Here is a 26,454-nt window from a genome sequence, read left to right on the forward strand (position 1 = left end):
CGGGCCGGCCGGCCGTCTGGCCTCCGGGGCACGTGCGGGCATCGCCGCTTCCGAGGCCCGGAGCCCGTCGCGCCGGGAAGGAGCCGCTCCCGCCCGCCAGCCCCAGGGCCGCGCCGGGCGCCAGAGGGCCGAGGCGGCCTCCGGCGGCGCGGGAGGCGGGCCGGGCGGCGCGGGGGAGGCTCCGGCGCGGCGCGGAGGGCGGCCGGGGGCGGAGCGCGGCCGGGCAGCCAGGAGGCGTGGGGACCGGCTCGGCCGCCGCAGCGCAGCGCAGCGCAGCGCAGCTCGGCTCAGCCAGCAGCGGCGGAGCAGCCCAGCGGCAGCGCCACCAGCGGCCCAGACCCGGCTCGGCTCGGCCCGGCCGCCCGCGCATCTGAGCCGGTCGGGGGCGCGCGCGATGGCGCTGCGGCGGCAGGAGCAGGCGCTGTCGGAGGAGAAGGGCGCCCTGGAGGCGGAGGAGCCGGCGGAGGAGGAGGAGGACGACGAGGACGGCGGAGGCGGCGGCCGGGCGACGTCGGGGGCCCGCGGGAGGCGGCCGGGGCCCGCGCCGGCGCCCGACTTCACGCCCCCCGACGGCGGCTTCGGCTGGGTGGTGGTGCTGGCCGCCACCTGGTGCCACGGCTCCATCTTCGGCATCCACAACTCCTTCGGGATGCTCTACGTCCTGCTCCTGAAGGAGGTCGGCGGCGCCGAGAAGGACCCCGCGCTGGAGTTCCGCACAGGTGAGGCGCCGCCGCCCCGTCGGGCTGGACCCTCCCGCCCCTTCGCCGGCCCGGGACGGCAGCCGCGGCCCGCGCTCTCCTTCTCCCCCTCCCGCCGCTCCGCGCGGAGGAGAGCCGGGTTGGGGACTCCGCTCGTGCAGCCCCTTCCCGGCTCCTTCCGACGGGCAGCGGCCGGCGCGATTTCCTGCCCGGTTGACGCCCGGCGGATCGCGCTCTGTCCCGTCCGGAGGGAAGGGCGCCCCGCAGGCCGGCCGGCCGCCGGGCCGGGCTGAAGCCGCCGGTCTCCTGGCCCTGAAAGGACCTCCCGAGTCTCTCCCGGGCCAGGCGAGCCAAGGGGGACGGCAGGAGGAAACCTGCCAGGCAGCCTCGAGGAAAAGCCGCCTTGCTCCCGCCGGGCTGGGCTGCTGCCTAAACCGACCCAAGGCGGTGTTGCTCTACGATTCCAGAGGTTCATCCTTTCCCCACCGCTGGGGGACTTCAGGAAAGGGGGTCCACGCGGGTCGCCCCACGTTGCTTGGGCTACAACGGGCTCAGTTCAAAGGGTGGGGGAGATCCAGTGTGATTGACCAGGAAGGGAAGGTCAAGAAAGAAGAAGTCCCACTCTGACTCTCCGTCTCCAACCTGCTAAATTTCTTGGACCGCAATTCCTATCATCCTGTGAGGTGGCGTTGACTTGGGGTGGTGGACGTATGGCCATCTAGGGAAGATGACAGGTTGGGTCTGGCTGTGTCCAGGATTCCCTCTTGGCTTTTCACAGGGCCCCAAACTATGCCGAATGGTTTTAAAGGTAGATGGTTTTAAAATGGGCCCTCTTGGAAATAGAATTTCTACTTAGAACTGTCTGCTTCCTTTTCGCTCTGACTTGTTATCCGAAGAAGCCCGCTGTAATGTGGACGGAGAACCTGGCTTAAAAATAGATAACAGAAAACCTCTTTTAATTGTTCTCTAGATTGTAGAAACTGGTTCAGCCTCTAGCCCACGCAGGGAATTACGAGGAGTCCTTGAGTTTGGTTGTTTTCTTGCAGATGTTTCATTATCCAAACTAGCTAACATCATGTGTGCTAGTTGATTAACACTGATGACGTTACCCAGTTTGGGTAATGAAATGTCTGGAAGAAAACAACCCAGTTCAGAGCGCGTCAAGGACTCCTCGTGTCAACCCTGAGCTACAAACACTCTCCTTTATTGGTGAATTATGAATGAGAAGCCAACCGTGTTGGCCCTGAGACTTAAATTGCTCTGGTTTCTTGTGATTTTAGTCCACGGACTGAATTAGAACCTGTTGGCCAGTTGAGATGTGTCAGAAACAGCATCAGGATCAGAGTAGTTGCCTTTGTACACAACTTCTTGTGAAAACATCAGAATAATTTGCTTGATTGAGCAAAGCCAGTTCAGGCTAACCTGATCATAGGTGAGAGCAAACTCTGCATCTGGGCCTGGATGTTGTCTTAGAATTAATGGGGTTATGAAATCATATGCTACCTTGACTTGAAAGAAAATACTCCAAGAGACATGCGGTGTTATAGAATGACCGGAATCAGCGTACAATTCAAGCTACAGGGGGGAAAAAAAATAAAGCTTGTAGCTGCTATTGTTATACTAAACACATCCGCCCAAAGCATAGCGGCACTGATATAAAATGGGTGATATACATTTATAGAAAATATAACAAAAATATGAATGTGATTGTTCCAAGATATTTTTTTTAAATGGAGTTCAGAGGATATTGCAGTAAATAGTTGGGTTTTTATCTTCAAGGTTGCATCCTGGCGTGTTTTGCCTTGTAGTGCGTTAAAATGGATTGTCTCAGACTTGGCGTTTTTGAACTCTTTGGAGCTAATGGGAATTGTAGCCTAGCTGATTGGAGTCAAACCTGGAAGCTAGAGAAGCCAAAGTATTTTAGGTTCTTCTCCTTCTTTAAAGGGAAATTGCCATCGTGCAAACAAAAGATTTGGAACTGTGCCAACATTTCAAAACTGATCAAAATGGGACCAGAAGACCTGGGCTTGGAGTGAATTGCCCCATGCTACGGGAAGACACCTTCCTGTAAAATCACTCAAAATAATCTTAGGACCACCAGTTGCTTCTTGCATAGGCCATAAATTAGTCAGGCAGCATTATTTTTTTATATACGAAACACATTTCATTTTACTTTATTTTTCCCCCCCTCTTGACACGGGAATTCTCTTCCACAGACTGAGTTAGTGTTCTATAAACATTTGGAGTCAACCCTGTGATGGGTTTAAGATTTTTAAACAATGCCTCAAAATATCTTCTTCCCACTTGGGAGCTATTGCTTCCTTTCCAATATGCTCATCTTTGATTTAGTAACTTATAATGGCTTCCAAGGGAAAGAGAAACAGCCACAGGTAGTTCTCAACTTACAGCCATTCATTGAGAGACCGTTCAGAGTTACAGTGATGCTGAACAAAGTGACTTATGATCAGTCCTCGCACTTATGACTATCACCGTGTCTATGCAGTCACATGGTTGCAGTGTCCTGGGTCATGTGATCACCATTTGCGATTTATTTTTTCTCCAGTCGGCTTCTGATGAACAAAGCCAGTGGGGGAAGCTGGATTCACTCAGTGGCCACATGCTCCACTTAACAACAGCAGTGATTCACTTAATGACTATGGCAGAAAAGGTCATAAGATTGGTCATGACTCACTTAATACCTGCCTCACTTAGCAACAAACATTCCAGTTCCAAGCTGTAATTTATACATCCACCCTGGTCTCCTGAAAACCATTTTAATTCTCCTTGGGAGATGAATATGCGTAGGACTTTTTTTCTAGTTTGCTGTAATCACATAGCATCATGCATTTCTGATCAGCGTGCATATATCACGTGATATATATATCACGTTGATCAGAAATGCACGATGCTTTGCAATCTTTTCAGCCACTAGACACTAAGATTATTACACACAACACATACATATGTGGTTTTAGAAAATATTTTATTAGTTTTTTCTAGGGACAAATCTTCAATATTTTATCAGCAACATGTTGTCTGGGTTTCAATGTTTAGCTTCCTAATACACGTTAAGCTCCTTCCTCTCTACCTCATTTTTTCTAGCCATTGATAAAATGTATCCCATGTTCTAAAGTATTCTGAATCTTCCTTCTCTTTCATTTTCAGCGTCAGTCTGTCCATTTCTATACAACACACATATATGTTGAATGTATCAGTGAACCAATTTCAGAAGGCTCTGGAGATCTTTCCCATCTGGATCTAATTCAGGGTCAGGAGTGAAAAGCTGGGGTTCCCACGGAAAGTGACCCAGCCATGCAGGGTTTCACCTCACAGCTGAGATTTTGCAGCTTGGCTATTTAAAAAAAAACCACACACCTTAAAATGAAACGTGAAAAATAGTGGTACTACAGGTAGTCCTTGAGTTACGACCAGAACTGAGCCCAAAATTTCTGTTGCTGAGTGAGACATTGCTTAAGTGAATTTTGCCCCATTTTACAACCTTTCTTGCCACAGTTATTAAGTGAATCGCTGCATTTATCAAGTTAGTAATGTGGTTTTAAGTGAACCTGGCTTCTCCATTGACTTTGCTTGTCAGAAGGTCACAAGAGGGGATCACATGACCCTGGGACACACTGCAACTGTCATAAATGTGAGTCAGTGGCTAAGCACCTGGATTTTGATCACATGACCACGGACGATGCAACGGTAGAGTGCAAAACTGCCATCAGTCCCTTTCTTCAGCGCCGTTATAACTTTGAACTGTCACTAAATGAACGGTTGGTTGTTAATCGAGGAATACCTGTGCTGAGGTTTCTAGTGCTGTGGGTGCCAGTTAGTGACTGCTTGTGGTTCCTGCGCCTGGTGGGGTCTCTGATCTTTTCTGAACAGAGTTGCCCTAAACCAGGGGTAGGCAACCTTGGCTCTTTTATGACTCATGGACTTCAAGTCCCAGAATTCCTGAGCCAGCCATGCTGAGGGGAAAGGGAGAGGTTTCCAAGCTGAGCCACGCTGGCTCAGGAATTCTGGGAGTTGAAGTCCACGAGTCATAAAAGAGCCAAGGTTGCCTACCCGTGGCCTAGGCCACTTTATGACTCGTGGACTTCAATTCCCAGAATTCCTGAGCCAGCCACGCTGAGGGGAAAGGGAGAGGTTTCCAAGCTGAGCCACGCTGGCTCAGGAATTCTGGGAGTTGAAGTCCACGAGTCATAAAAGAGCCAAGGTTGCCTACCCGTGGCCTAGGCCACTTTATGACTCGTGGACTTCAATTCCCAGAATTCCTGAGCCAGCCACGCTGAGGGGAAAGGGAGAGGTTTCCAAGCTGAGCCACGCTGGCTCAGGAATTCTGGGAGTTGAAGTCCACGAGTCATAAAAGAGCCAAGGTTGCCTACCCGTGGCCTAGGCCACTTTATGACTCGTGGACTTCAATTCCCAGAATTCCTGAGCCAGCCACGCTGAGGGAAAAGGGAGAGGTTTCCAAGCTGAGCCACGCTGGCTCAGGAATTCTGGGAGTTGAAGTCCACGAGTCATAAAAGAGCCAAGGTTGCCTACCCGTGGCCTAGGCCACTTTATGACTCGTGGACTTCAATTCCCAGAATTCCTGAGCCAGCCACACTGAGGGGAAAGGGAGAGGTTTCCAAGCTGAGCCACGCTGGCTCAGGAATTCTGGGAGTTGAAGTCCACGAGTCATAAAAGAGCCAAGGTTGCCTACCCGTGGCCTAGGCCACTTTATGACTCGTGGACTTCAATTCCCAGAATTCCTGAGCCAGCCACGCTGAGGGAAAAGGGAGAGGTTTCCAAGCTGAGCCATGCTGGCTCAGGAATTCTGGGAGTTGAAGTCCACGAGTCATAAAAGAGCCAAGGTTGCCTTGTTGTTGTTAGCTGCAAAGTCATGTCCGACCCATCGTGACCCTATGGACAACGTTCCTCCAGGTCTTCCTGTCCTCTACCATCTTCTGGAGTCCATTTAAGCTCATGCCTACTGCTTCAGTGACTCCGTCCAGCCACCTCATTCTCTGTCGTTGCCTACCCCTGGCCTAAACCCTGCAGACTGAGAGCAGGATGGTGGAAGCCGTGGGGCTCAGCCCTTCCCCATCTTCTCCCTCTCCCCCGCCTTTCCTTTAAAAGGGAGGACGGAAGACCTCTCAGGTCAAGTGCAAGAGAAGGCAGGCGATGCTCTTTCAGGCGATTCTTTGATGCCCTTGCTGAGCTTGGCCCAATCAAAACTCAGATTCGGTGTCCTGGCTGTCTCGTTCTTGTTTCCCCAACAATCCACGCTTTGCATTTGTTTGCCCTCTTGGGGGCTGGGGAGGAGGCTGCCTGCAAAGGAAGCAGTGGAACTCTTTGAGTTCATATCAACATGTTTGCTCCAACACACCTATCTTTGGCCTTAGTGCAGAGGTCCCCAACCCCCCCCCCCCCCGGCCTGTGGACCTGCACTGGGCCACAGCACGCCAGGAACCGGGCCGCTCAGACAGGTGAAGCTGCCTCCGTGGGATGCAGGCACCACACAAAACCAGCCCCCCCCTCTGGTCCACAAAAAAATATCCACAGAACTGGTCCCTGGTGCCCAAAAGGGGGAGGGGGGTGCTATGTTAGAGGTAGGGCTGGAAGCTAAAACATATGAAGAACAGTTGCAGGAATTTGAAGTTGCAGTTGCAGTGAAAAGAAGAAATAGGAGAGACATGATAGCAGTGTTCCAACGTTTGAGAGGCTGTCACGAAGAAGAGTGGTGCAAATTATTTTCCAAAGCACCTGAAGGCAGGACAAGAAGCAATGGTTGGAAACTAATCAAGGAGAGAAGCAAGCTAGAACAGGGGTCCCCAACCCCTGGTCTGTGGTCCTGAACTGGGCTGCGACATGCCAGCAACTGGTCCACACAAACAAGCAAAGCCCCACCCATGGGATACAGGCAGAACACAAAACCAGGCCCCTTCTGGTCCACAGAAAAACCTCTCTCCACAGAACCGGTCCCTGGTGCCCAAAAGGTTGGGGACCTCTGAGCTAGAATTAAGGAGAAATTTCCTGGCAGTTAAAACAGTTAATCAGTGGAACGGCTTGCCTTCAGAAGTTGGTTTTCAAGTAGGGACTGGACAGCCATTTGCCCAGAATGGTATAGTCCAGGGGTAGGCAACCCCGGCTCTTTTATGACTCATGGACTTCAACTCCCAGAATTCCTGAGCCAGCATGTTGGCCCAGGATGTTGCAGCTGTCAGAAATATATCCTCTAGCCAAGTGCCCGAATTTGGCCACATGATTGCTGGCCAACACTGCAGTGGTCGTAAGTGCAAGGACCAGTCCTAAATAACTTTTTTTCCAGTGCTGTCATAAATTTAAAATGGTTATTAAATGAATGGCTATAGATTGAGGACTGTCTTTATATGCCTGAAAATACTTTTTTCCTTTTTTTCATTTGCTGCTAGGATGCTACTTCTATTAAGTGGTTAGTAATAAAAGCCACACGCATGACTTTGATGCCCCTCCCCCAAGAATTTCCCCTCCCCACTGGATCAAAAATATAGGCTGTATTTCATATTGGGAGCGTTACAGAGCGAAATGGCCTTTGTAAATCTTTCAGATATTTCAGGCAGCCTTTTCACCCCTTTTATCATCCAAATCCCTCTGCCCAAATCAGCTCTGTGCTGGCCTCGTTTTGGAGCATGGATTTCAGCCTGTTGTGCAAAGCTTAGTGTGGCCATCATCCAACACATTAGGCTTCTCTGCATTTGCTTACGTTGGTTGTGCATTGAATGCTGTGGTCCTGCACAGCTGGAGGACCCCAACCTGGAAACAGCTGTAGAAATTGGTCGCCGTTGTTAGGATTGGCCTAATAATCTTGCTTTTCCTTCACTCTTGATGGGATAAGGATTATGGGAAGTAAGGGTGAAGTCAGCCCTGCCTAGCCTTGAGCCCAACAAAGTTTGTCACTAATTATCTTTTGGTTACATTTGGCTACATTTTAAACAAAGCCAACCAGCTACTTGCAAGAAAGGAGAGAAACTGAAGCAATTTTATCAAGAATACACACACAGGAAAAAGGGGAAGAGCTTTGATTATCATTTGTCATCATGATCTTTTTGACCACATCCTCACCGGCAGAAGTCTCTGGCACAAGTCTCTGTATCAGCAGCTCCACTGAGTAGACCAGTCCAAGAAATGTACTTCTCGGGGAGGCTAAAACTACTTTGGTTGAGAGTGGCTATAATCACAGAATCTTGCTGAACCTCCCCCCCCCACTTCTTGTACTTCAGCAAATTAGGGACGTGTTTGTCTGAGTTGCCTCCAAATATTCTTTGTCTATCATGGATTTTTCGCCAATGTTGTTCTGGTGATAGATCCTGCATTTCTCCATTACAGTAAGTTCATCTTTTCTTACTCTCTCTTATTTCCCCCCCCCAAATAAAAATATTTCCAAATATCAGCCCTTCAAGGTAGGCAGGTAAGAAACAGATGTGATTCCAGGAAAGCTGTGTATTGTCGCAGAGTAGAGTAACACAATCTTGAAAGCCTTCTAAATTTCTCTCTGCCTCATCAAAGATTGTTATTTTGAGTTTCTTTTTCATGCTTCCTTCAGTCTCCGTGTAGGACCTCCTCCAGTTTTCTCTTTCTCCAAGGTCAGTCCTAAATTCCTTTAGTTATCTTATCTTTGGTCATTTCCATAGGTGAGATTATGTTTAAAAGGTTAAGGATCCCCCGACTCTAGGGGCCGGTGCTCATCTCCGTTTCAAAGCCGAAGAGCCAGCGCTTGTCCGAAGACGTCTCCGTGGTCATGTGGCCAGCATGACTAGACGCCAAAGGCGCACGGAACACTGTTACCTTCCCACCGGAGCGGTCCCTATTTTTCTACTTGCATTTTTACGTGCTTTCGAACTGCTAGGTTGGCAGAAGCTGGGACGAGTAACAGGCGCTCACTCTGTTACGCGGCACTCGGGATTCGACCCGCCAAACTGCCAACCTTCTGATCAACAAGCTCAGCATCCTAACCCACTGAGCCACCGCGTCCCTTGAGATTATGTTTTAAGAGGTCATAATTTTTGTTAAATCCCATTTAAACTGATCTGCTAAATCACCTTTTCATTAAAAATAATCACCAACCACCCGGATATTTTTTTTTAAGAATTCCCTTTTTTGGATTGATGGGAATATAGATTTGGTAGGAGCGCTTATATTGTCGCATTGGATTTTTTTTGCAAAGATGTTTCGGGACGCCTTCTTGTACACTCAGCTAGAAGAGCCATTGTGGCTTTTCAGATAAGTTGAGACTAGGATTGTCAGCTGGCTGTGTGTATTGTGATGTTGTTTGTTTGTTTTGACCATTTAGTCATGTCCGACTCTTGGTGAGCTTATAGCCACGTGCTCTCCATGCTACTGTGTCAAGCGTAGTTTTCTCCGGTTCTTGGATGTTCATCTTTGTATCAGCTTTGATGGTATGGAGCCAGCCAGCTTTTTGCTTGCCCCTACCTCTTGACCCAGTAACAATTCCTAGGGTCATTGCCTTCTCCAATGAATTTGCACGCATGACATTGGCAAAGTAAATCAGATGTAGTCTTGTTATTTTGGCTTCTGGTGATGTGTCTGGTTTTATATTGGTTTTATTGTGATGTATAGTTGCGCAATAATGTAGCACCTGAAAGCTCTCGCTATTCATTGAAGCTATCAACAAACTGAATAACAGAATAACAGAAGGACCTTAGAGGTCTTCCAGTCCAACCCCCTACTCAGGCAGGAAAACCTATTCCATTTCAGACAAATGGTTGTCCGGTCTCTTCTTGAAAACTTCCAGAGTTAGAGCAGCCACAACCTCTGGAGGTAGTTGTGAGGGCAGAATTGAGGATGCAAACTAATTCAAGCAATTCACTCTGAAAAACCTGTCTGCCCTAAAACAGTTCAAAGAGATCCTAAATTATGCAAAATCTCCACGATACAAGAGAATGTACAGAACAGCTGGAATGAAGAGGCGGTTAGTTGTTGGTTACCAAGTCAAGGTCCACGTAAGCGATGGCTTTCAAGGGCTAGATTGTAACCCATCAGGGAACTAATTTATTTATTGATTTATTTTAATTTCATTTATATCCCGCCCTTCTCCGAAGACTCAGGGCGGCTTACAAGCTTAGCAGTAGCCTTCATTCTATGTATATGCCCGCTTATTAGGGCTTTCACACACACACACCCCAAGCGGCATTATTACAAAGTCAGCTTAATTGCCCCCAACAATCTGGGTCCTCATTTTACCTACCTCGGAAAGATGGAAGGCTGAGTCAACCTTGAGCCTGGTGGGATGCAAACCTGCACTAATTGCAGGCAGCTGGTGTTACTTAAGGAGGCATTAGCCCACTGCTCCACCAAGGCTCTGCTGTGGCTTAGGACCCTTCCATCGAGAAAGTCCTCTTAGGTTACAACAAAGTGCATCCTTAGCATATGAAGATCTGTGGAGGCCTTGGCACTCTCTCTGAGCTTGTTTGTTTGCTTTCAGACACTTCATTAACCTGCCAGTGGGTGTGAGGTTCGCTGTCTATTTGTATACACTAACTTACCCTGTCAGAGTTGGTGGGATGCGGTTTTCTCCTTCTGCTTGATTGTTTGTGGGAACTGATATTTCCTTGATTGGGTTGTTGACCTCTTTCAATGGCATTTGCCAATGGAAATGAAATGGCTAAGGGTATGCAGTTGCTTGCCCTTAGCTATATTTTATTAGGAGTATAAGCAAGCCATGAATAAATTGCAACGTAGTGGGGTGTGTTTGTGCAGAATCAGAAATAGAACGATAGATAGTGATAAAAATCATGCTGTGCTTCGATTGAACCATGGTAGCCACCATCTTGACTTTTTTGACCATGCTCTGCAGACCCACGCATGCCTGACTTTTTCACTTGAGATGAAACAGGATGAGAAGCCAGAATTGGTTCTGGAGTCCAAAAGTGGGCTGCAGAGATTTTACTCCGTGAGTTGGGGGTGCTCCATCATTGGACGGTTTCAAAAATGGACAGTTTGTCTGGGATGGTATAACATCTCCTGCCTGGGCAAGGGGTTGGACTAGAAGACCTCTGAGATCCCCTCCAACTCCGTTACTCCGTTCTATCCTGTTCTATTCAGTTTAACTGGAATGCCAATTGCAGGGAAGTGACAGCTGGAAAGGGCTTTAGTCAGTCTCTTGCTTCTGCTTCCAGACATGCCTCTGGTCTCTCAGCCCCCCCACCCCACCAGGAGCAAAATGCTGGATATGCCTTTGTGGTGTTCTTATGTGCACCCACACTTTTTTTCCCCTAAAGTGCTCTGCCCGAAGCAACAGCAGTTCAAAGCCAATGAAGCAGAAAGAGCAAAAAAAGCCATAAGAGCTTTTGCTAACACTTCAGGTCCCCTCCGGTTGTCTGCGTGATTTTCTTTTCGTTTTTATGAAAATTTTAGTTTGTTCAAAGGAGATTAAAATACAAACCATCAAACTGTTTTTAAAAGGAAATAAAACACGCCACAAAAAAAGACATTAACCCCAAAAAAGTGTCTTAAAAAAAGAAAAGAAGCTTAGACATAACATCCTCTCCAGCTGAATGCTGATTAGTATAATACATCAATGTTGGTTTCCCACCCCTTGTGAAACAAGCCAGAAGAATTTCAAATTGTTAAGCTACTAAATCTACTTACAAATGGTTAGCCTGTCATCTATAGGCTATGTTAATAACAAGGTGGTTAACAGAAAAACCAATAATATGAACACATTATGTAAAAATACAAAAGCAATAAAAATTGTGAACAGTAATAAAGACAAGATTGAAATTCCAGAAGCCTCTGTTGACAAATTGTTATTGTAATCAACTTGTAGAAAAAGTAACCATGGCTTCCATCCCCAATCATCCCAAATATTAACCCTAATCCAGGTTTATTTCTTCCTAGCATCTCTTCTATCAATTGCTGATTGATTGAGTACGGTGAGCCCAGTCTCCAAAGCCAATCATTCTTCACCCCCCAAAAACAGATAAAATTCTTCCTCAATTAGATGTATTAAATCTGTTTCCCAGTCTCCATCGAACCCCTTTAAAAAAAAACAAAAAACATTTGCCACTTGTGGACCCAGAAACTTCTCTGCCATTACGTATGTGTGTGATTTTGAAAGTGGGAAGAGCTTGCCTGACATTTTGTGCTGTTTGCTTGGCTCTTGACTGACACACAGAGACACAGGCGTAGGCTCGCACAGAAATACACATACTCCTATTGCTTTGGGTGTGCTTTTAAGAGCAGAAAGCCCGTCTCCAAGAAAAACTGGGTATTCAGAGAGAGAGTGATCAAAGCATGCAGAGCTCAGCTTGGTTTTTCTAGATTTTTCCACTGGTTCAGGGTGCAGAAAACCCACCCTACCCAAGAGTTGATGGTGGAAGGAGCAGGTCAGAGGGAGGGGGCTGAGGCCAACCAACCCCCGGGGCCGGAGTTGGTACAGTTGGAACGTGGTAAAATGAGGAACGCTTGGGGAGATGGGACGGAGACCGGAGTTTTTCTAAAATGATCTCAGCGGGTTTTTTTGCACTTGCTTCGCTGAACGAAAATGTCATTTTAATTGGGTTTGTCTATGCGTGTGCATTGATTTATTCTAGCTCTCACGTATTTTTAATGGATGTCTTTTTCAGCTAGCCAGAGGTTTTTCACTTTGTAATAAGAGGGAGAGAAAAAAAATGAGTTTCTAAGCTCTCAGTTTGGTGAGAATTGCTAAGCCAATCTGGGCTGCTAAGGCTCCGTGCTTAGCCCCCTCCTGGCTTACAAATACACACAGATGCAAACACAGAGAAATGTAAGCTGAATAAATTACAATTGGCTGAGTTCAAGCAGCCTACTAAGCCATTACTCAGGGCTTTCATGCCACAATAATATGCATGTGATTGCTTTTTTTCCAAGCTGACATTGGGGAACGTGGGCGCAGTCACAAAATGGCTGCCATTGCTTACTTACAAAACTTATTTATCAGAAGGGGAAGCAGCCACTGGGGATTGCTTTAGGCCATCATAGTGGGATTTGGGGAGAAATTGAAAACTTTCCTATAAAGAAATAAGAGCTCGAGGTGCCGGTGAATTGGTTCATAGCAAGCCAGTTTCCCATTTATGTTTTTAATGAAAAGCATTCTTAAGGAAAGGTCAGAGGTGCAACGTGGAATCTGTCAGGCTCCGGAGGCAAATTAATATGCATTGGCATCACTTCGCTCTAAGATTAATGCAGTTTTTGTAACAGGGTTTAAGCAAGCCACCACCAGTTGCCACTAGGAGCAAATGGACTCTTGTTTAGAATTGCCGGTGCTTCACCTGATCCTGGCAAGATTTCTGTTTGCTTGCAGGAGGACAGACGAGATTCCAAAGAAGAATGTACAAGATGGCTGTCATCCCAGTCCTTTCTAAATCTTTATTTTGGCATCACCCCATCCCAGAAAGGTGGTGCGTTGGCATTTAGAAAGGTTGCTGACCTGTGGATTGAAATGAGTGACAACAAAGACTAAGGAGGCCTAGCAAACAAACTTAGTCACTTAGCTGTGAAGCTCATTCGAGAGTCTCCTTTGTCAGGCAGGCTGAGGCTCAGAAAGTGATGACTCAGAAAGTCATCTGCTCTGCCCTGAGCTCCTGAGAGGAAATTGAGATTAAAATGCCAGATATCTACATTCACGATGTGGGATGTGGATACTGTAGGACTCTTGTACGTTTGAAGGCAATGGGTGGGTATGTTTTAGTTTGTACAGTTTGTCCTCGACTTACGACAACACTTGAGCACAAAATTGTTGAGTGAGGCAGTTGTTCAATGAACTTGGGGACCTTTCTTGCCACCGCCGTTAAGCGAATCACTGCAGGTGTTAAGTTAGCAACGGCGTTGTTAAGTGAATCTGGCTTCCCCCATTGACTTTGCTTGTCAGAAGGTCGCAAAAGGGATCACGTGACCCCCCCGGGACGCTGGGACCATCATAAATATGAGTCAGTTGTCAAGCGTCTAAATTTTGATCACGTGACCAACAGTTGTAAGTCTGAAAAATGGTCATAAGTCACTTTTTCCCGTGCCATTGTAACTTCTGAATGGTCACTAAATTAACTCTAGTAAGCTGTCTCCCTTCTTGGATAACCCTCAAGGGGCGGTAGAGAGATGCTGGAGGTGGATTGGCTACTGTCAATGAAGTGTGATGGTTAAATGGGTGAGAACATCATTGGGTAGTAAGTGGATTGATGCTTATTCCTGGGAGGTCAAAAATGGGCACACGGCGTTTTTGGGAAGGTAGGATAGATGGACCATAAGAAAGGCTGAGCGCCAAAGAATTGAGGCCTTTGAGCCATGGTGCTGGAGAAGACTCCTGCGAGTCCCTTGGACTGCAAGGCGATCAAACCGGTCAGTCCTAGAGGAGATCAACCCTGACTGCTCTTTAGAAGGCCAGATCCTGAAGCTAAAACTCAAACACTTTGGCCACCTAATGAGAAAGAAGGACTCACTGGAGAAGAGCCTCATGCTGGGAAAGGTTGAGGGCAAGAGAAGAAGGGGACGACAGAGAATGAGGTGGCTGGATGGAGTCACTGAAGCAGGAGGCGTGAGCTTAAATGGACTCCAGAAGATGGTAGAGGACAAGAAGGCCTGGAGGAACGTGGTCCATAGGGTCGCGATGGATTGGACACGACTTCACAACTAACAACAACATCATCTGTCTGTCTGTCTATCCATCCATCCATCATCTCTCCCTCTACCTATCTCTCTCTCTATCCATCCATCCATCTTCCATCCATTTTATATATCTATATATGTATCTATCATCTATCTTGAGCTTAAATGGACTCCAGAGGATGGTAGAGGACAGGAAGGCCTGGAGGAACGTTGTCCATGGGGTCGCGATGGGTCGGAGACGACTTCGCAGCTAAGAACAACAGGATAGATATTCAGAGCCTTCCACATTCCATCTTGGTCCCTGAGGCCTCTTGGGCAAGTAGGGTGTTCCTCTCTCAGGCCATCAGATGGCACCAGAAAGCTTCCACCGTGGGATACCATAGGTCCAGATCCTATTCTTTTTTTACCAATCCTGATTGGGGAAATCATCTCGGAGGTCTTTGGCCTGCTAATTCAGCTTTTCCATCCTTGCAAGGTTTTCACTTATTCAAATGTCCTAAAATCATAGTTAGTCCTTAACTTGCTTTAGTTTGTTTAGTGACCAAACTTGCAACAGGGACTTAGGACTGTTTTTTTCACATTTACGACCATTGCAGCATCGCCATGGTCACGTGAATAAAATTCAAAGGCTTGGCCACTGACTCGTATTTATGACGGTTCCAGTGTCCAGGGGGGGGGGTCATGTGATCCCCTTTTACAACTTTCTGGCAAGCAAAGTTAATGGGGAGGCTGGATTCACTTAACAACCATGTTACTGACTTAATAACTGCAGTGATTCACTTAACAGCTGTGGGCAACAAAGGTAATAACATGGGGCAAAACTCACAACTGTCTCGCTTACCAACATAAATTTTGGGCTCAACTGCAGTCACAAGTCGAGGACTATCGTAGCAATGAAATGTCTACACTTCATCCTTATCCCTTTCATAGATTCCCAGTCTCAACAGTCTTCTTCACTCACTTAGCAACTGTCTCACTTAGCAACAGAAATTTTGGGCTCAATTGTGGTTGGAAGCTGAGGATTCCCTGTAACGCCGGAGTAAAACAGGAGCACTTGAGGCTCACCTGGAGGCTTGGATTATTTCAACATTTGCATGTTCGCTTAGGTGGTTCCTGGGATAAGAATCCAGAGAATCCTGTCCTGTCTGGGGCTGCTCCAGTTCAGCCAGTTTCCACCCCCAAATCCTTACTGTCCTAGGAACGGCTGCCTTCCTTGCTGCTACAGATTGAAACACCAGGATTTATTTCTGACTTTGTTTACGCTCGCTTTCTCACACCGGATATCCTTCAAGGCCGGTGAGGGGTGATGGGAGTTGTAGTCCAACCCCTCTGGGAAGGCACAGGCTGGGAAAAGCAGGATTATGCATTGTTTTTGAAAGCCCCTAGAGCAGGGGTGGGGCAACTGTGGACCTCAGCTCCCAGAATTCCTGAGCCAGCCATGATCCAAGAGGCTCATTTCACCATTATATACAGGCACCGTTCAAAGTTACAATGGACACCCCCACCACCTAGCTACATTCAACTCAGTTCCAAAGTTACAGGGTGGGACCCTCCCTGCGGTCAGGGGTCTGCATCATGAAGGCTCAGCAACCGCCCTGCATTTATATCTGTTTGCCGCATCTTGCAGTCATGTGATCACGATTTGCAATAGTGTTTCTGGAAATTGGCATTTACTTGCAGTTTCTTGAAAAAAACAACTGTCCAATAGCAAAACAATGGATTTACTTAAAGATCATAGCATTCATGTAACCACCACAATAAAAGACATAAAATCAGGTCTAGTCACATCATGACTTGCTATACGAGCATTGCAACTTAACAATCATAATTAATAGAGGCAATTACAGTTATAACTCAAGGTGTACCTGATAATACGATATCTAGCTAAACCTGCATATAAAGCTGCCCTAAACATTTGGAGAAAGCAAAAGACTCAGATCTGTACATTGGGGAAACAAAACAAACCACTTCACAAACACTTGGCACAACATAGGAGAACAAACCCATCAGAACAAGATTCAGCAGTTCGTCATCTGCATTTAAAAGACAAAGGCGGCTCTTTTGAAGACAGCAAAGTCCACAATTTGGACAGAGAGGACCGCTGGTTTGAAAGGGGTCAAAAAGGTCATCTGGGTCAAAACTGAACAGCCCTCCCTCAACAGATAGACCTCCAGGAGGCTTCAACCACTCTCTAAAAGAATGCAGGTGACCAGCTGTCTGCAAAGAAAATAAATCCTTCCATTCCCCACCATCCAGTCAGAGCTGAAGAAGCTTTTTTTTTAAATTACATTTATATCCCGCCCTTCTCCGAAGACTCAGGGCGGCTTACAAGCTTAGCTGTAAGCCTTCATCCTATGTATATGCCTGCTTATTAGGGCTTTCACACACACACACACCCAAGCGGCATTATTACAAAGTCAGCTTAATTGCCCCCAACAATCTGGGTCCTCATTTGACCTACCTCGGAAGGATGGAAGGCTGAGTCAACCTTGAGCCTGGTGGGACTCGAACCTGCACTAATTGCAGGCAGCTGGTGTTACTTAAGGAGGCATTAGCCCACTGCTCCACAAGGCTCTATCTTCTTGGATGGGAAGCGAAACGTCTTCAAAAAAACCCCAAAAATGTCCAGTTGCCTCTTGGGGAAAAAAAACACACCTTTGGGATAACTATGACCTGGACAACTGAGAATCTCCATAGACAAGAGACTCAGAGCAGGAATGCCAGGATACAGGCCCAGATGTTCTGCATGCCAGAAAGCCCTTACTTGGCTGTTACACAGCCTTTGGGATTCCATCAGAGGCCATGGAGTTGTGCTGTGCAACGTCTCTGCTAAAGCCCGGGTACCATATTTGTAGGCACCTGCGTTGACACGAAAAGCACTGTCTCTTCTGCTTCCTGTCTCCATTCTCAGTTTACGTCCCTTTGCTTTAAAAAAACACACACCATGATAAGGGAAGCTTTTATAGCAAACGAAAGAGCAGAAGCTATTTATACAGCTGTTACAGAATACAGAATAACAGATTTGGCAGGAATCTTGAAGGTCTTCTATCTAGTCCAACCCTTTCTTAAGCATGAGACCCTGTTCAATTCCAGACAAACGGCTGTCCAATCTCTTCTTAAAAAGCTCCAGTGATGGGGCATCCACAACTTCTGGAGACAAACGCTTCCATTGATTAATTGTTCTCATTGTCAGGAAATTTCTTAGTTCCAGGCTGATAAGTTTCCATCTGTTAATTCTTGTCCTGTCTTCTAGTGCTTTGGAGAATAGGTTGACCCCGTCCTCCATGACAGGCTCTCAAGTATTGGAAGACTACTACCATGTCAGTCCTAGTCTTTCTTATCATTAGATTAGTTCCTGCAACCATTCTTTATATGCTTTAACCTCCCGTCCCCTAACTGTTGCTTTTCTCTGCACTCTTGCTAGAGTCTCAAAAGATAGAGTCTATCTTTTTTATATCGTGGTGACCAAAACTGCGGGTCTGCCTTTTCTTTGGGCCAAAGGGTTACAAGTTTTGTTGTCTTCCTATCTGGGAATTCTGGGAGTTGAAGTCCATCTTAAAAGTTGCCAAAGTTGAGAAACACTTTTCCAGGTTGATGCATGGTAATATTCTAGCCTCTCATTAATTTTTTAAAAAAGTTTGAACTAAATTAAGAAAATCAAGTGAGGCGGGGACATATCACTAATTAGGACGCTGTAGTACTGTGTGCAGAGTTTTGAGCAGCACACTCTTTTCAGGATCAAAATGAGCTGACATCCAATTCCTTTAGGTTGGGTGTCTCCAAAACCAGTCTGTGCTTCCCAAACCTGGCTATATCACCCCAAACTGGGTAAACGTGTTTTTTGTTTGGGTAATGACCCACAAGCTCATTACTCAATCAGAACAGGGACGTTTAAAGAAGGACATTCTAATATGCACTTCTGGATAAAGAAAGAAAAAGGTTAGGAAACTCTTGAGTTGAGTGAAGTATCTTTAGAGACTTCACATTTGACAGCTTGGGAGTTAGGCCGGGCATGGAAAAAGTTGCCAAAATGAGGCACTGTGATTTAGTCTTTGAATGCAGCTCATACGGTTTATACTGGCTTTCTAGAGGTCAACCAAAATGCAGCCTTGGGATGTTTCTGTGTGAGATCCTTTGGCTCTGTGGCCAACGCAGAGAAAACCCTAAATGATATGGTGGGAAGGGAAGATGGCCATTTTGAAAGCCTAGCTGAATAAAGGCCCATGGATCTCACCCCCCAGATCGACCACAATTTCTTTCTGGGAAAATTGCACTGCAGAAACTGTCTGATGTTCATCATTTTTCCCAGGCAAAAAGTCCACAGTTTGTTTTACTTTCAGCAACAACTTTAAACAGAATCCTTAATTTCCTGAAAAGCATGGTTGTTAAGTTTTATGCCATTAAAATTACAGGTAACCCTTGACATGTGATCACAGTTGAGCCCAAAATTTCTGTGACTAAGTGAGACAGTTGTTAAGTGAGTTTTGCCCCATTTTACTATCTTTCTTGTCACAGTTGTTAAGTAAATCACTGCAGTTGTTAAGTTAGTAACACGGTTGTTAAGTGAATCTGGCTTCCCCATTGACTTTGCTTGTCAGAAGGTCGTAAAAGGGGATCACATGACCCTGGGACACCGTCATAAATATGAGTCAGTTGCCAAGCATCTGAATTTTGATCACACAATCATGGAGATGCTGGAACAGTTGTGTGAAAAAATGGCCACTCTTTTGAAGACAGCAAAGTCCACACTTTGGACAGAGAGGACTGCTGGTTTGAAAGAGGGGCCCAAGAGGCCGTCTAGGTCAAAACTGAACTGCCCTCTCTCAACAGAGGGGGGAGGGATATGACATTGTCTATCCCCAGTCTACAACACCGTCCTTTCAGCAGTTCCAAGGAGGCTCCCCACCCATTTGCACCACTCAGGTGACCCTGAGGACACAGATAGACCTCCAGGAGGCTTCAACCACTCTCTAAAACAGGGGTGTCAAACTCAATTTCACTGACGGCCGCATCAGCACTGCGGTTGCCCTCAGGGGGCTGGGTGGGTATGGCCAGGGTGGGCGGGGCCTACTGGGTGGGCGTGGCTAGAGTGTGTATGGCCTCCTGGGTGGGCGTGGCCAGCTCTACATCGTTCGCATCAAGGGTGCCTATGAGGGTCTGGGCAGGAGTGGGACAGATCTGAGGGTCTCTGGCAGAAGGAGGGTCTCTGGGCCAGGGCCAAGGCAGTGGGGGCCGTTCCCTCACTGTTTCCAGGATGGCTTCGTGGGCCGCATGAAACCACTTCGCGGGCCGGATCTGGCCCCCGGGCCTTGTGTTTGACATGTCTGCTCTAAAAGAATGCAGGTGACCAGCTGTCTGCAAGGAGTATAAATCCTGCCGTTCCCCACCAACCAGTCAGAGTTGAAGAAGCTTCTTGAATGAGAAGCAAAACGTCTTCAAAGAAAAACAAGTCCAGTTGCCTTGTGAAAAACCACCTGGATGACTGAGAATCTCCATAGACATTTAGGAGGAGGTAGCATAGACGGAATAGCAAATCTTTTGCTCTCCAGAAATCTTGACCAATGCCCCTCTGGATCATCCAGGCCAGGAGTAGGCAACCTCGGCTCTTTTATGACTCATGGACCTCAACTCATGGACTGAGGAATTCTGGGAGTTGAGGTCCATGAGTCATAAAAGAGCCGAGGTTGCCTACCCCTGATCCAGGCCATCAAAGCTAAGAGCCATTGATCCAGTGATTCACATAAATGGTCCAACCCTTTTTGAAGCCGGCCAAGCCAGTAGCCAACACCACATTTGGGGGTAATCTTTGATTAGTTGAGTCTGTTTTGGGGGAGATGGTCAACCTCAGATCGGTTGAGGCATACAATTAGTCCTCAGCTTATAATCATTTGTTTAGTGACTGTTTCATGTTATAGCAGCACTGAAAAGAGTGACTTATGACTGGTCCTCACATTTACGACTGTTGTAGCATCCCCACGGTCACTTGATCAAAATCTTGGTGCTTGACAATATTGCGGTGTCTCCATGTCATGTGATCTCCATTTGCAACCTTCCCAGACAGCTTCTGACAAGCAAAGTCAATGGGAGAAATCAGATTCATTTAACGACCTCCTGCTTCATTTAACAAATGCAGAGATTTGCTTAATAACCATGGCCGAAAGGGTTGTAAAATCAGGCCTTCACCACCACCTTCCTTAGCAACAAACTCTGGTCCAAATTTATCTGTGGAGATTCTCAGTCATGGTTTCCACAAAGGTGCTTTTTTCTTCAAAAAGCAACTGGACTTTCTATGTGTGAGTTGTGTGGGTGTGTGTGTGTGTGTGACCCAAATTGTGGCCATAAATTGATGACAACCGGTACCTGTGGAAAACAGCTAGCCTGTCTTGTAGACGATCCAGGGACATGGAAGCATATTGAGAGTTTCTGTGTTGAAGAGCTTCAGTCTGTGGTCCTCAGAACACCTAAAGAATACAGGTGACAGGCTTACTCTGCTGCCCTTTTCTTAAGGCTGTAGCATTGGCAAGAGATTAATTAATTAATTGCCCAATATGGTCTTCCTAGTTGCAATGTATGGCAGTGAAAGTTGGACCATAAGAAAGGCTGAGCGCCAAAGAATGGAGGCCTTTGAACTACGGTGCTGGAGAAGACTCCTGCGAGTCCCTTGGACTGCAAGGCGATCAAACCGGTCGGTCCTAGAGGAGATCAATCCTGACTGCTCTTTAGAAGGCCAGATCCTGAAGCTAAAACTCAAATACTTTGGCCACCTAATGAGAAGGAAGGACTCACTGGAGAAGAGCCTCATGCTGGGAAAGATTGAGGGCAATAGAAGAAGGGGACGACAGAGAATGAGGTGGCTGGATGGAATCACTGAAGCAGTGGGTGTTAGCTTAAATGGACTCCAGAAGAGGGTAGAGGACAGGAAGGCCTGGAGGAACGTTGTCCATGGGGGTCGCGATGGGTCGTACATGACTTCACAACTACCATAACAACAATATTTAAGACCACCCTCACAGAGAAGAGGCGGGTCAACCCATTCTCCAAAACACCTGAGGGCAGGACAAGAAGTAATAGGTGGAAGATCATTGAAGAGAGACCAACCTAGAAGTAAGGAGAAATTTCCTGACAGTGAGAACAATTAATCAGGAAGAGTTTGCCTCCTGGAGTTGTGGGTGCCACATCAATGGAGGTTTTCAAGAAAAGATTGGACAGCCATTTGTCTGTAATGGTCTAGGCTAGGGTCTCCTGCTTGAGCAGGGGGGGGGGGTTGGACTAGAGGACCTCCAAAGTCCCTTCCAACTCTGTTATCCTGTTATTTCTGTAACTCTTCATTTATGTCCCTGTGTTTTAATCATCGCACAAAATCTTTTGCTTAAGACAAGCTTTCCAACCACCGACTCCACTTGAAATGCCAAGGGGTGTTTCGATTCTTCAAATGCCAACAGCTGCCAGACGTTGTCCATCTTTTTCTTTTTTTCAAGCCCACCCAGAGTTGCCTTCCCATGAAATTACAGCTAAAGAATGAGAAAAATGCCGCTGGAGTTTGGATGGGAAGAAAAAGGCATAAGCAAACTGGGGGGGGGGAGGGGAGGGACTGAGATACACCCTTAATGGTCAGGGTGAGCAGTTCCAGGTAGGGGGCATATCCAAGAACAATATTAGTCTGTTTTGGAGAACTGGGATCACGAAGCTTGGTCCCAACATTTTTGTATTAATGTTAATTTATTTACCATCTTCATAGAGCTGCCCATCTCATTTTAATATCTTTATTTGCTTTTTCATCCTAGGCAGCTAACCAGAATGAAATGCAGAATAACTGAAGGATCAAAACAAATCCATTCAAAATGCATGCATTTTAAGTAAAGCCCAGATCAGCAAATGGTTTAGAAGTCCCAAACCTTCCGGCATCAACATATATATTTGATTATAACAGAAAGGGAAAGAGGTAGATTGCCAGAGGTTGGGAGGAAACACCAGAACATCTCTCTCTCTCTCTCTCTCTCTCTCTCTCTCTCTCTCTCTCTCTCTCTCTCTCTCTCTCTCTCTCTCTCTCTCTCCCTCCCTCCCTCCCTCCCTCCCTCCCTCCCTCCCTCTTTCTCCTCTCCCCCTCTCTCTCCCCTTCTTTCCCTCTTCCTTCCCCCTCTCCCTCTCCAGGAAAAGAAGAGAAAACCTCTTCCAGCATGTTAAAAACTTGGGCACGTATTTCAACCAAGTTGTGTAGAGCTTTAGATATCTCCTTGGAATTTCCAGGAAGCAGAACAATTAACTAGTCAAGTGTGCAATGTGCATTCTTGTAAATAGTATGTGACAATACGCTTGTCAAGGCACTGGTCAGAGAAGAGACATCTTAGCCTGCAGCTGGATAGTGAAGATGGGGCCCTTGCAGTCACATGAACAAAATTTGGGCAGATTTGCCCTTATGACCAACGACGGGGAAGCTGTAGCCTCTCCCCCCATCTCCCTCCATCCTGCCCTGCTGGGTTCTCGCAGGGGTAGAGGGGGGCTTGGGGCCACCTCACTCCTACTGGCCCCCATAGTTGCTTAACAACCACATTGGGGAGAGCAGGGGTGGGAGTTATTAAATAAGGTGGGCTTCATTACAATCATAGGTTGAGGACTACCTGTATTCTATAGGAGAAGCCCTGGCTGCATTTTGGAAAGAAAGTCAAGATGGTTGCTGGAATCAAGGGGTTAAAGCATGCTCTCTTTTTACATGTGTATATAAAAAGGAGTAGGGTTTCAGCCTTGATTTTTTTTTCTTAAGCTGCCTCTGCAGTCACTTTTGCTTAAATTAACTACAAGAATAAATTGTTGCCCATTTTGAACAACTTAACAACTCATTAACATTATGTATTGACCTGTGCAGGATTTGCCAGATCTCTGCTATCTCTTACAATTCTGGCTGGCACTAATATATAGTCCCCATTGAGGGAGATAGGTGGAAAGAAAGAAAGAGACAGAGAGAAAAGAAAAGAAAAATAAAGAAAAAAAATAAGAAAAGAGAAAGAAAGAAAAAGAAAGAAAGAAAGAAAGAAAGAGAGAGAGAGAGAGAAAGCAAGCCATTGACAGCAAGCCATTGGCTCATGCATCCCATAAAGTCATGCTATGTTTTTTAACAAGCCAGGGCAGCCAGGTTCACAGATAACAGAATGCCAAAACCTGTGGCTTACAAAACAGAACAGCTGGGTTTTTTATATCTTGTGTGGAGCCAAAAAGAAAATGCATTTTTATTTAAGGCCAAGCGTGAAGCAGCTGTTATATAAGCTAATGAAATACTGCTAAGAAGAAGGTAACAGAGCTCTTAGTTCAACAGCAGTTAATTAATGCTGAACACCAGGACAGTGACATGATGTTGGGACAAACCTTTCATTAAATGCACTATAGAAATTTATGGTCTAGCTCAGTTGTCTCCTGGCAACTCTGCCTGATATAAACTGAGTTAAGTGTTTCTTGCCTCTTGGGTGTGCTGGAGCGTTGGCAACAAAGCCAGGAACTTATATACTGATATATGTAGGTGTGTACATACATATATGTATATATACAGCATGTGTATATGTATGTGTGTGTGTATATATAGATAGATAGATAGATAGATATAGATATAGATATAGATAGATAGATAGACATAGATATATATAGATATATATATAGATATATAGATATATAGATATAGATATATAGATATAGATATATACACACTTTTGAGAGCAGACAACAGAATTTGATTTTCAATGTGTGCCAGTGTGTTCACAGAAAAAAAATGACAAAAGTTATCTATCTTATCTTAATTTGGTTTGAGATGAGAGTGAACATTGTCCAACGGTTGCAGAGATTTTTAGGGGCACCAAAAGACAAGTGATTTTATGCATAAGCATTTGAAGCCCCCAGAGAACACAGTTGTGGGAAGCTACCCCATTTTGAATGATGGGTCCCTGGCACACTGCCGCGAATCTTTGTCCTGGCAGACAAAACACTAGCATTGGGAAATTCCTCCTCAGTTGCTACTCTCCTTGATTAGTTTCCACCCATTGGTTCTTTTTCTTGCCTGCAGGTGCTTTGGTAAATATCTGGACCTGCTCATCTCTGTAGGAGCCTTCAAATATTGGATGTCTGCAATAATGTCACCCCTAGACCTTCTTTTCATTAGACTAGAATCAGGGGTAGGCAACCTTGGCTCTTTAATGACTTGTGGACTTCAACTCCCAGAATTCCTGAGCCAGCACAGGGGAACTATGGCTCCTTTATGACTTGTGGACTTCAACTCCCAGAATTCCTGAGCCAGAATGGCTCAGCTTGGAAACCTCTGCCTTTCCCCTCAACATGGCTGGCTCAGGAATTCTGGAAGTTAAAGTCTGCGAGTCATAAAGCGGCCTAAGGCCTAGGCCAGGGGTAGGCAACCTTGACTCTTTCATGACTTGTGGACTTCGGCTCCCAGAATTCCTGAGCCAGCATGGCTCAGCTTGGAAACCTCTCCCTTTGCTCTCAGCATGGCTGGCTCAGGAGTTCTGGGAGTTGAAGTCCACGAGTCATAAAGGAGCCATAGTTCCTCCATGCTGGCTCAGGAATTCTGGGAGCTGAAGTCATAAAAGAGGTATGGTTGCCTACCCCTGGAATAGATATACCTAGTTCCTGCAACCGTTCTTCACATTGACCAGCCCTGCTTTCCTGCTCCTTCTCTTCTGTGGCCTTAAAGATGTCCTCTCCTTGGCAGTCCCCCCCCTCCAAATTGACCAGTGGCCAAAGCCCTGGAATGATTGGGGGGCGGGGGGAGAGGATTCTCTGTCTGGAGTCTTTGTGACACCCTCCCCAAATATAGATGGCTGTACTGTCAATCCTATTAAAGCTACCTAGTGAATTTTCTTTCCTTTTTGTTATGGTATTATAAATCTTGATACATTGAATTATTTCAATAGAGTGATGCGTATACAATATGATTAAAGAATATTAACTTTCTATTACCTAGATAGCTTAGAATATTGAGAAAGGAGAAGAGGAAAAAATTCTATCAGTATTAATTATAATTTAGGATTCATCAATTATATAAGCATAAAATTATTTGGCTTTTTCATCCAAAGTTGAGTATAACTTTAAAAAAAAAGAACCACTTTGATTCTCATTTGGTTATATAATAGACCTTTTGCTATTTAAACTAATTGCCAAATATTAAAATATCTATTCTATTTTACTTTATGTTCTGGTGTGTGTCTATACATGTTAATTAAAGGGAAAATAGATAAGTGGAGCAAATGTAATCAGAACTAAAATAGCAAAGAAATAGAAAGAAGGAAGAAAAATGTATAAAAAGAACCATTGGTTTTCTGCCCCCCCCTTTATATACAGATACAGGTGCTCCATGGCTTATGACCACAACTCAGCCCAAAATTTATGTTGTTAAGTGAGAAATTTGTTAAGTGAGTTTTGCCTCATTTTATGATTTTCCTTGCCACATTTGTTAGGTGAATCACTGAAGTTGTAAGTGAATCATACGGGCATTAACCGAATCCAGCTTTCCCCATTGACTTTGCTTGTTGGATGCCAGGTGGGAAAGTCGCAAATGGCATCCCTGTGCTACAACCATTATCATACCTACCCTGTTTCTCCAAAAATAAGACTGGGTCTTATTTTTTTTTGCCTCCAAAAGTGGCACCAGGTCTTATTTTCTGGGTAGGTTTTAACTCACCTCCAGCACCAACAACCCCACCCAGCCGGTCCACTTCTTCTGGGGCCGAAGTTCTGCAGCTGCATTCAGGCCTGCATTTTGCAGTCAGACCTTTTCAGAAGGCCTAAGCAGCCTAAGCAGATTCAGTCCATAGCTGGGTGCTCGGCATCTTGTCCTCAGTTCCTTGAGATGAGAAGAAGCTGGTGGGGCTCTTTTCTTTTGGGGTGGGTAGGTGGGCAATAACCTGCTGCTGCAACTGTTCCCTTTCTCAGCATTGTGGCTTGTCTCCAGCCGTGAAACAACAGACCAACATCTGGTCACAGCCATGCCAACAGAGAGACCTTCTATGCTCATCCACCAAGTTTCCAGAGACAGAAAACAGCTCAAAGAGACCAGAGACCCGGGTGTCTGGAAAGTGTGGGAGGATGGATAGAGACTCCGGTTGCATACCCCTTACCTTGAGTCAGCAAAGTCCTCCAGCCCCTGAACAGC

The 26,454-nt window shown here is 46.1% G+C and overlaps 1 protein-coding gene across 1 annotated transcript in view; it reads left to right on the forward strand.

Annotated features, from left to right (window-relative positions):
* The first annotated feature begins 256 nt into the window (after window positions 1-256).
* SLC16A2 (solute carrier family 16 member 2) overlaps window positions 257-26,454 on the forward strand; it is an 85,716-nt gene continuing 59,518 nt past the window's right edge. Inside the window, exon 1 of the mRNA XM_083372334.1 lies at window positions 257-719. Coding sequence (XP_083228460.1) covers window positions 395-719 — 325 coding nt within the window. The 5' untranslated portion in view covers window positions 257-394. The remainder of the gene's footprint in view (window positions 720-26,454) is intronic.

Source organism: Vipera ursinii, assembly GCF_947247035.1.
Source record: "Vipera ursinii genome assembly, chromosome: 12".
Lineage (NCBI taxonomy): Eukaryota > Metazoa > Chordata > Lepidosauria > Squamata > Viperidae > Vipera > Vipera ursinii.